The sequence below is a fragment of the Myodes glareolus genome, chromosome 19 (assembly GCF_982192425.1).
Source record: "Myodes glareolus chromosome 19, mMyoGla1.1, whole genome shotgun sequence".
Classification (NCBI taxonomy): Eukaryota; Metazoa; Chordata; class Mammalia; order Rodentia; family Cricetidae; genus Myodes; species Myodes glareolus.
This window is the reverse complement of record NC_142044.1, coordinates 64872246-64883288: the sequence shown is the minus strand read 5'-3', so window position 1 is coordinate 64883288 and position 11043 is coordinate 64872246. Positions and strand designations below refer to the sequence as shown.

At 52.1% G+C, this 11043-nt stretch overlaps 1 protein-coding gene across 1 annotated transcript; it reads left to right on the top strand.

The window, feature by feature from the left end:
- Positions 1-1971: 1971 nt before the first annotated feature.
- Positions 1972-10625, top strand: LOC125410189 (keratin, type II cytoskeletal 75). Its single transcript, XM_087899325.1, has 9 exons — positions 1972-2625; positions 3149-3363; positions 4245-4305; positions 4816-4911; positions 5580-5744; positions 7281-7406; positions 7505-7725; positions 8785-8819; positions 9959-10625. The coding sequence occupies exons 1-9, from the start codon at positions 2122-2124 to the stop codon at positions 10195-10197; spliced, it is 1662 nt and encodes a 553-aa protein (XP_087755451.1). The 5' UTR covers positions 1972-2121; the 3' UTR covers positions 10198-10625.
- Positions 10626-11043: the final 418 nt, after the last annotated feature.

Below are 11043 nucleotides of genomic sequence, written 5' to 3'. Positions count from 1 at the left end.
TCACATTCCCTCCCATGGACTAGTGCCATGCTGTGCTCTGAGCCTGGCCCAGTCAGAAGGCCCTGCACTTCACTCAAAGTGCTCAGAAACAAACAGATCCCTTCCTCTGGGAGACAGATGATGGCGCAAAGAGGAGCAAAGATGCACCCACCTAACTAGGACCTAGGTACACTGGCAACCAAGCAAAGAACTGAGCTCTGCTTGGCCCGTGTCAACAAAAGCTGTGATTCATGGGCTCCCGTGGAAATAAGGAGTCTCAACCCCAACAAGACAGGCTCAGCCCTTCCTCAGAGCCCCAGGTAAAAGATGGCTCCCATTCCAGGCAGGTGAGAACATCAGCCAGACACTGTGGGCCTCTCAAAGGTGCCTGGACCATGACACCTGGCTCCATTTCCCACCTACCAGATGGTATCAGCCTGTCTCGATTAACTATTCTGAGTCTTGTTTCCTTATCCACATATGGGGTCTGAACACCTGGCCATTGTTTCCTACTCACCCACCCTTCCAAACCACAGCAAGATCAAAGAGGACCTGACCATCCGCCAAACAGCTCACAGTAAACACAGGGAGAGGGATGGGGCGGGTGGAGGGCGGGGAGGAAGAGGTCAAGGTACACTGGAAACCCCTGTCAATCCACGCTCTGATGCAGAATGTAAGACACAGTGAAGAAGAGAATGAGGAGCCAAGAGCATGGCTCTGTGACAGAGTTCTGTCTGTACAAGCCTGATGACCTGACCTGAGGTTCACCCGGATCCTATAACAGAAGGAGAGATTCAAGTCGTAAAAATTGTCTTCTGACCTCCACATGTATGCTGCGTCATGTGTGGGTGTCAACAGTCTCTCTCCCCCCCTCACACACACACAAATAATAGTAACAATAATAATAATAATAAATAATAATAATAATAATAATTCAATTTGTAAGACGAGATGAACGAGAGGAGGGTTTCTCCAGTGTGTGTAGCTTTGGGGATACAGGTCTTCAGGAAGGCACAGCCTGGGAAACTTCTGGAAGAAGACAGCCTCAAAGATAGCTTGATTGTGTATCGTCTTGTTCAGTTACCCACCATGCTTCAGTTTTATCTCCCCAGCAGGACCATGAACTTATTGCTAAGGATCAAGAAAGTGTGCTGTGTTACTTCTGGATCCTCACAGGAGCCGTCCTAGGACAGGCATGTGGTCAGCCCTTCATGAGTGCCGGTACTCTCCGCAGGAGACACAGTGGACATGTAGCCTGCACTCACACTAGAGGCACTGTGAACGGGTTTTCATACATGAAGAAGACTCTCCATAAACTCCATTTTGCAGACACACCCTGAAGTTCAGAAAGTTTTATGATGAGCCCAAGGTCCCATGGCTGGGCACTGGAGGGGTGAGGATTCAAACCCAAGTTTTTCTGCTCCCACTCTGTCCGCAGAAGACAGAATTGTAAATGACCTTGAGTGTCAAATATTGGCATAAACATGACATACACACAAGTGCATACCAACATACATGATCCAGGAAGTTGCATATGATATCCAACAAACAGATGGTTTTGAGCAAAATTAAAGGGTAGTCAACGCTGTGTGGAAGGCTGTGGAAGATGAATGCCCGCCTGAAGGAGCAGCCTGATGGGGTTGGGAAGGCAGCCCGCAGCTGCTGGGGAAATGCTCCGACAGAATAGGAAACACTGTTGCTGTCGCTGTGTTGACACAAGATGTTTGGACTGAAGGGAGTTGGTCCCAGGCCTAAGAAAGCGGTTCAGAAATGAGGCAGTGTTTTTGAGTCCATTAGGAGATGCATGATTAGGACATGACTGAAAGCAATTAAGTCGCTTCTCACCGGTCTGATGATCAAGTTACAACTAGAAAGAAGTTTCCACATGGGGGAGGGGAGGCAGCAACCCAACCAGTGCTTTTTTTTTTAAATGCCATTTCCTGCAGGGGTACTCAGGGTGAGCTCAGGGTTGGCAGATGCCTAGGGGATGCCATCAGCATGGCCCCCTTCATTAATCACACCCCGCCCTTTGTGGGGGGCCTATAAAAACCCAAGGGCTTGAACTTCCTTAGCTGCCTGGCTGCTCCATCCCCTTCAAGCATCTACCTCGAGAGCTCCTGCCACCTGCCTGCTTCACCCGCCATGTCTCGGCTGTCCACCATCACCTTCCACTCCAGTGGCAGCCGCAGGGGCTTCAGCACAGCCTCTGCCACCACCCCAACTGCTGGCCGCTCCCGCTTCAGCTCTGTCTCGGTTGCCCGCTCCTCAGGAAACAGTGGGGGACTGGGCAGGATCAGTGGTGCTGCTGCTGGCTTTGGAAGCCGCAGCCTCTACAACCTCGGGGGGACCAAGCGGGTCTCCATTGGTGGGTGTGCTGGTAGTGGCTTCCGGAGTGGCTTTGGTGGCAGGGCTAGCAGTGGGTTTGGGCTCAGCAGTGGCTTTGGTTATGGTGGTGGCATTGGAGGGGGCTTCGGTGGCCCTGGCTTCCCTGTCTGTCCCTCTGGAGGCATTCAAGGAGTCACCGTCAACCAGAGCCTCCTGACTCCTCTCAACCTGCAAATCGACCCCACCATCCAGCGGGTGCGGAAAGAGGAGCGGGAACAGATCAAGACCCTCAACAACAAGTTTGCCTCCTTCATCGACAAGGTAGGACCTGTGCCCACCCCTCACATTCCCGGTGCAGGAGTGGTTAGATGGGAAAGCTCTGCTCCGGAGAGAGCAGCAATGCAGGTTCCCCGGGAGAACATTCACCAACCAGTACCAGCCCCAGGCCATGGACAGAGACATTTTCAAGCCAGGCCAGGGGCCCACAGGACCCTGTAGAGATGCCCCACCCTACCCAGTCCTCTCTGGGAGTCCTCTTCCAGAAAGAGGGCTCTCACTGTGCCAGCTACCCTGACTCAAAGAAGTGGCATTGAGAAACTCAACCCAGACTCCATGACTCCCACCATAGAGGTTATGTTCTCCCCCATGTCCAGTCCATTGAAATCTTAGAGTCCTTGGGATGCCTCCATGGACTTTCTCATTTGGGAGTGAAATTGTCAATTGTGTAACTGCTCGCTGAGCGTGGGGTAAAAGCCCCTTGGACTCGCCTCCACTGTTAGCAAGAGCACACAGTTCTGCCTCCCTAGCTTCTTATGTGAGGCTCGTTCTCTCTGTTCCTCTGTAGGTGCGCTTCCTGGAACAACAGAACAAGGTCCTGGAGACCAAGTGGAACCTCCTGCAGGACCAGGGCTCCAGGGCTGTCAGACAGAACCTGGAGCCCTTCTTCGACGCCTACCTCAATGACCTCCGCCGGCAGCTGGATGGCATCACTGCCGAAAGGGGCAGGCTGGATGCTGAACTGAGAAGCATGCAGGAGGTCGTCGAAGACTTCAAAGTCAGGTGAATGGGAGACGGGCTCCCGACTCCACACAACCATCCCCGGGGCTGCTTCTCCGAGGTCCAGAGAAGTGCAAAGGAGTGAATGCCACCTGAGCTGGGAGGCTTGGGTGTGCAACCCAGAGTGCACACGACAAAGATGTGCAGGATAGCAAGGGACCTCAGTCTCTGCCTCGCTGCTAACAAACACACAGGGCCTGTTCTCTTCTGTCTACGTGCCCGAAATGAACACCAGCATCATCCGACAAAACAAACACGGTCGCTCATTCTGGTCAACAGTGTTGCTTCACCTGCAGCCTGCCGCCTGCTTGTCTCCATGGGATGTGAGCCTGGGGACTGAGATGGCTTGAATTTCCCAAACGGCAGGAGTGCCAGTGAAGGAAAGTAGCAAGGCAGAAGGAGGGGTTCTGATCTTCCTTGTGGAGGTGAACACTTTATTGTCTGGGCTACAGTGCAAAAGTGTGGTCCTAGCAAGTCCGTTAGCTAGCTTGATCACAACACCCAGTGAAAAAATTTCAAAATGTTCCTGAAAGACTGTCCTGAACAAATAAAGTTTTCTTTGCAGGCTCGGTGGGCACTACTGAGGCAGCATATATTTTTGGTGATTAGGACTATGTGTCCACAAAGAAGCGGAATTGCCTAAGCTCATGATTCCATTCTCATAAGTCTATGCTCACCTTCTAATCTTATAAAGGTTTCTTTTTACTGGCAGAAGAAATGTCTACCTTTTATAGAGGAAGAAGTAGGGGTTAATGAATCATCCACAGTCATGTGCAGGGCTCTGAAGAGCTGGAGAGGAAGGGAGGTCTTTAAGTCTTGCCAAGGCAGCAGAAGTTAAACCTTGCTCAATCTCACACCCCCTTGTCCTCACCTCATCCGTGCAGGTATGAAGATGAAATTAACAAGCGCACCGCTGCTGAGAATGAGTTTGTGGGCCTGAAGAAGGTGAGTAGGGACCTCAAACTGAGGTCTGAGCCTGTCCTCCCGGCACTCAAGAGACAGGAACAGGAGCTGTGTCTGAAGCCAGCCTGGGCTACATGGCGAAACCATGCCTCAAAGACAGAAGGACTGGGCATCCAGAGCAGGATCAGGGCTTATCCAGCATTCCCTTATGGTCAAGATCCAGCACTGAGCAGTGGAGAGAAGGAACTTCTAAAAGGAGGAGGAGGGTGGAGAATACAAAAAGAGATAAGATTTAGCATTAAGTCTTGGGGTATGAGAGAGTCTAGTCCTGGGCTCACCCAAGAAATATCACATCGGTGAGATTATGTGATGAGTGTAAACCTCCCAGAATACACCCCTGTATTGAAGGCCCCCACTACATCTGCTCAGGTCTCTGTTAGCCCAGGAAACTTAAGCCCAAGTCTCAGTGAACGTCTATCCCAACCCCTGAAATCCAGGCTCGATTCTGCTCAGCTTCTTTTGACTTGCTGTTTGGATCTGGGGTCATTTCAGGATGTAGATGGAGCCTACATGAACAAGGTGGAGCTGGAGGCTAAGGTTGACTCTCTGACTGACCAGATCAACTTCTACCGGATGATCTATGAGGCGGTAAGTGTCTGCAAGTTTCTGTTGCTCCTGGTACCGGAGCCTAGAGAGGAAATGAAGCTTCAGGTGTTATTCACTTAGTAAGTCCAGTCAGCATGGTGCCAGAGAGGAATGCTGGGAACTCTGGCACCTGAAACAGTTTCAACTCTGAGACCTCTCTCCCCACAAATGGCAGGATAGCCCTAGCTAGGAGAGATGCTGGTTCCCAGGTTCCAGGCTCTGCAGCTGCTCCCTTCCCTCTACTGGCCAGATGGTTTCTAGGGCCCTGAAGACACCTCATTTGGATCTCTGCCATGTGGAAGGCAGATACCTGGGTCTATGGAGAGACAGAGGAAGGAAGTGATGTAATCACCGTGCAGAGGTGTGGTTGCAGTATCACCTGACCCTGCAGAATGCCTCTGTGAAGCTGGGGGCCCACTGAATGCATAAGTGGAAAGCATTAGTGGACATCTTGAGAGGCAATGCAGAGAGAATGGTTCTACCACACTGATCAGTTGTCTAGAAACTTCCAGGGCCAGGACTCGGATCCCTGGCATGATGGCCCAACTAGGAGTCTGGGGAGGGAAGGATTTCTGCCAGGGATGCCAGAGAAGGGATTCCTAGCCTAAGCAGTTAGTCACCTCAAGATCCCTTCCTCTTGTCTGTGGTGACACTGAGTTGATGCCCTGCAGGAGCTGTCTCAGATGCAGAACCAGGTGAGCGATACCTCCGTGGTTCTCTCCATGGACAATAACCGCAGCCTGGACCTGGACAGCATTATCGCCGAAGTAAAGGCCCAGTATGAGGACATTGCCAACCGCAGCCGGGCAGAGGCTGAGTCCTGGTACCAGACCAAGGTGAGGTGATAACGCTCAGGTGAGTGTTCTGAGGCTGTACCTCATCGCCTCTCTCACTTCTTCACTGCGCAAGTGCAGCCCTGGTACTGGGAAAACCTAGCTTAAAATACTTACAGACGTCTAACCACATGCTAAGTGTGTGTGCCCAGTTGGTGCTGGGTGAGATTCCAAAATGACCAAGAATTATGTATAATAGTCCTAAAGGGCCCATGAATTCTTTCTATAAGCTCTGAGTTCCTCCACTCTGCCAGTAGGGCTTTAGATATAAATATAGATATAAATATAGAGAAGCCCAAAGTAGAGAAGGCCAGAAAGTGGGTGGACACCACGGAAGGGAAAGAGCATCACCAGAGCACTTCCAGCAAGGTCTGGGTCTTTAGTGCAGCGGCCAAGCAGGAAGGCTAAGCAACGGTGAAAGAACAAGAGGGATTTTAAGGCCAAATGAGGGGCTAGAAGGCAAGGACAGGAATATGAGCAGGAGATTCGTATTGCAGGAGGGAGGCTGACCTTAGAGAGCTACAGCTGAAAGCCTGGGTGAACAGCTTTGTCCTAAACACTGTAGCAGACCCCGAGGAATCCCCTTGCCAAACCCAGGTCCCTCACAGGGGCATCTGCTGGCCACTCTGTGACACTCCTCCACCCCGTCCTGCCCTGAGCACTGTACTAGTCCCTTCTGGTAGGTAGTGAAGCAGGCAGGTTGTCTGATGCCAGGGTCCACGCTGCAGCTCCTTGGCAGTGGGCAGAAGATAGGAAGCACTTAACCTCAACTGGAGGTGAAATTGGAGGCTTCTCCCTGTCGGCTGTTGTCCCTTCTAGTCCTGAGTATCTGTCAGCAGGAGAAGCTTAGCTGTTCAGCACTTTCCAGACAAAATGGATCTTGACTCAGACAGGCACTCGTCTGGAGTGGGCAGGAGGAGGCAGGGAAAAGTGATCCCTCCTAAACAAGCACGTCCCAGACTCATCTAACAGGAGCACCAAGACCAGGGTTTCTGCTGGGCCGGCCCTGGGCCTCCTGTAGCCTCTGCACCGTGTAGTTTCCTGACCTTCCTCCCTGGTCCCCACACTGCTGTCTGCAAGGTTACCTAAGTTCATGGGCATAGTCGATGCTAATATCATTCACCCTGCCACAGGATAATCTCCTAAGTCCCTTTTTCCAGTCTAGAATGTTCTCTCTCTAAGCTGTCTACCTAGGTCCCTCTTCTCATCCTGCAGATGACTGCGTCTCCCCTGCAGACACTTCCCTTCTGCCCTCCCACCACACTACACACACCTTCAAACCTAAGTCGAACTCCTTTGGGGCACTCTGAAGGACCCTGTTCGTTTACTACTGGCTACTTATCTTTTGGATACAAATTGAGCAATAGTATAAGCGCCTGGAAACTGGGGTCAGCTTGTTTTTGCATGCCACTCCCAGAATCTGCTGCCTCCCCAGGGAGCTCAAGAAAAACCACCTGGAAAGATGAATAAGGGAAAGGGGCGAGTGGCCTGCTTGGCACACAGGTGTTTGACTAGACTGCCGGTGTCTGCTCTTACCAGTATGAAGAGCTGCAGTTGACAGCTGGCCGGCATGGTGACGACCTGCGCAACACCAAGCAAGAGATCGCGGAAATGAATCGGATGATCCAAAGGCTGAGATCAGAGATCGATGGTGTCAAGAAGCAGGTACAATTCAATCAGTGCAAGAGTTCCCATTTCTTCTGTGTTACCCCACCACCTCCGAAGACTCTTCTCATGGATCATGGCACCTCCTTTCTTTTTAGTGCACTAGTCTGCAAACTGCTATCTCTGACGCTGAGCAACGTGGAGAGCTAGCCCTCAAGGATGCTCGGGTCAAGCTGGTAGACCTTGAAGATGCCCTGCAGAAGGCCAAGCAGGACATGGCCCGGCTGCTGCGCGAGTACCAGGAGCTCATGAATGTCAAGCTGGCCCTGGATGTGGAGATCGCCACCTACAGGAAGCTGCTGGAGGGCGAGGAGTGCAGGTCAGTTCTCAGAGCAAACAGAGCTTACCTGGCAGCCTGAGCTGTGGCAGTGAGGGTGCAATCTCTTTTCAGGCTGCTAAGCCACCCCAGGTGCCGTGCACCCATAGAACTGCAAGGCCTGAGCAGGTCTAAGCAATCGCTTTCTGTTAAAGAAAAAGACATATAATTTTTTTTTAAAAAAGTCATTTAAAGATTTGTTTGTTTAATTGTGTGGGTATTTCGCCTGCTTGTGTACTAAGAGCATGCCTGGTACCAGATCTCCCTGGAGCTGGAGTTACAAGTGATTGTCAGCTACCATGTGGGTCATGGTAACCTGGGCCCTCCGTAAAAGCAAGAGCTCTTAGCCACAGGCCGTCTCGCTACACCCCTAAAAACGTTTTGCTTTAATTAAAAAATAAAAGCCTTGCTCTCCTTCAATTTAGTGGCCAAAGGGATGGGCTTTGGAGGCAGATGTACCCTGTTTCAAACCTTGCAACCATGAGCAAGTAGCCTCTCTGATCTTCAGGTTCTCACTGTAAAACAGATGTACTAACACCTACCTAATGGGGCCGTTGGGAGACGCCAATGGCACCTGTGAGTGTGACAGACTCTCAATAAATGCTAATATTGGCTCTGAGCGAGTTTAGGAATGGATGCCGGTTGCTGAGACAGTGATAGCCCGATTGTGACGACTTTGGATGCCTCTCTGCACCTGTAATAGCATGCCAAGACTCCCTTACTGAGAGGAAACTCTGGTTATAGGGGCCATCCTGCCTTTTTGATGGACTCTAATGTGATTGGTTTTCACTTCCTCGGGGTGGTGGGGAAGGAAGGGATGGGTGGGCATAATTTAACACCAAGCTGTGCCTCTGAGGTTGTGGGCGCCACACCTCCACACCTGGGGCTCCGTTACTATTTTTAGTACTTCGTGTGTTTTTAGAGTTTTAACTGGCATGACAATAATAATAATAAAGGGGTTTCCGGTGCACTTAAAACAGTCACAAAATGTGTATTGAAAATACCTGCCAGGTGACACCTGGACGGTGCGTACGTAACCTTTCCTCCTCTCCTCCCAACCAGGCTGAGCGGAGAGGGAGTTTCCCCAGTGAACATCTGTGAGTACACACCTGGGGCTCGGCGCTCACGTGGTCAGCAGGGGCCCCCACAAGGCAGCTGCGAGAACCTTCAGGCAGCGTTCACTTTGAGACAGTCAGAGGGCTCAAGTTGAAGACAAAATCATAGTAGATTAGGGGAGCTTATGTTATTTACTTATTTACTGTAGTATTGGGAGTTGGACCTGGGGCCTTGGTGTGTTCTGACCATGGTCACACATCCCCACCCTGTCTAACGGGTCCTCATACCCGCCAACTCCCCGACATCGCACATCTTTGTGCTTTGTGTCTCCCATTGAGTTTAACCTGAGTCACCTGTGTGAGTCTGGGACAGCACTAGAGGAAATTCTTGTTTTCTGAGACAGATTTTATGGAATGTAAACTGGCCTCAAATTCCTAATCCTCCTGCCTCTAGTTCCCAAGGTAGATGGGAGTCTTGGGGCTCACCATTCTTCCCTCTGGAGGGAGAGTGCGAACCACTGCCCAGGTGGGGTGGTTCCTGAAATTGTCCTGCAGGAAGCTCAAAAGCCCCAGCCATATCTCCCACCTCCCAGAATTCCATGGGGCTACAAGTCTAGTTTCAAGAGCTCGGAGATGAGCACCTGACGTGAACAGGAGTTTTGCCTGTGTCCTTTGGAGAGAACCCTTTACACGAGGGCCAAACCAGGACAGTGAGGCAGCCCTGCCGCCTCTGAGAAGTCCAGAGAGCCGGCTGCTGGTCTCGGCTCTACAGAGCATTGTGGCAGGAAAGCCCTGGGCTTTACAGGACAGCCACCATCTGTGTTTAGAGTGCCACACCAGGGGGACACCAGGGGAGGGAGATGTGTATTCCTATGAGCTTCCAGAAGGAAGAAGATGCCAGAGTCAAATCCAAAGACAGCAACAGTGGTGGTGGAGCAGAGGGGAGAGGGGAGCACCTTCCCGGAGATGCCTACAGAGAAGTGCTGTGCAGTAGAGAGAGCCTGGAGAAAGAAGATAGCTCAGACCAGCAGAGATGGAGGTCTAAGGCAGCATCTCACAGAGCAAGCAGGGGATATCTGTGAGACCACCCATCTCGGCCACAGACTCTCTAGAGCACAGGCTCTGACATCAGTGCCTTCTCTCCTGCCTGCAATTCTGATTCTGTCCCCTCTTCTCTACAGCTGTGGTCACTTCAACAGTTTCCAGTGGCTACGGTGCTGGCAGCAATTTTGGAGGTGGAAACCTGAGTCTTGGTGGGAACAGTGGCTACTCCTTCACCACCAGCGGTGGGCATAGCCTGGGTACAGGTCTGGGAGGCTCTGGTTTCACCACCAGTAGCTGCCGGGGCCCAGTGGGCAGTGGCTCCAGTGTCAAGTTCATTTCCACCACATCATCCAGCAGGAAAAGTTACAAGCACTAAGGCAGCCTGCCTGCGGTTTCCCTTGCCGCTACCATGAAGCCTCCACACACTCCTAACTGGATGCCTGGGCCCTTCTCCCATATCCTCTTCACAGAGGCCGCCTGTGCTGCCAGGGATCCCGGCCTCCTGGCTAAACCCATCCCCTGGCCTATGACAACCTCCTGACAGTCCCCAGGCTGCTCCTGGTACTTCTTTGTGCCAGACACAAAAAAAACGAAAGCCCACTCTCTTCCAAAGTTCACAATCAGTGGATCTGCAAGTGCCCCTTCAGCGTCACCTGTCCCTTTCCTCCAGCCGAGCGATGGGGGTCTGTGTTGGCCACCTCACCACCAGGCTGTCTTGTCCTTCTCTGGCTGCTTGGAACTGCCAGCGAGAGCCAGTGTTCCTCTGTCTCCTCCCGGATGCCTATTAAATGCATGTGTCACGTGTTTGGCTCGGCCCTCTGTGTGCAGTGGTGATGAGCTCAGGGCAATTCTGACCCCCAGCCAGGGTTCCACACAAGCCGTACTCAGAACACAACAGCTTCCTAAGGAGCTGAGGGGGGGTATGGGGATGACAGCAGCCAGCAGCCTTCCTCTCACTTTTCTCTGGAATGCTTGTTTGGGAAGTCCCAACCCCTGGGCAGAAGCCTTGCCCATCCTTCTCCTCCTCAGTATGTCATTGGGGCGAGGCCAGCCCCTCCCCACATCAGCCTGTGTTCTTTGGACAGCACTGACGTAGGATGGGTGGTCAAGGCACTGGCCAGCAAAGGAGCCGATTGTTCCCTGACAGCTTCAAACTCGCAGCCCTGAGCAGCGAAATGACAGGGCAGGAGAGGAGTTAGAAGTCAGCCCCGAGGCCAGGCCA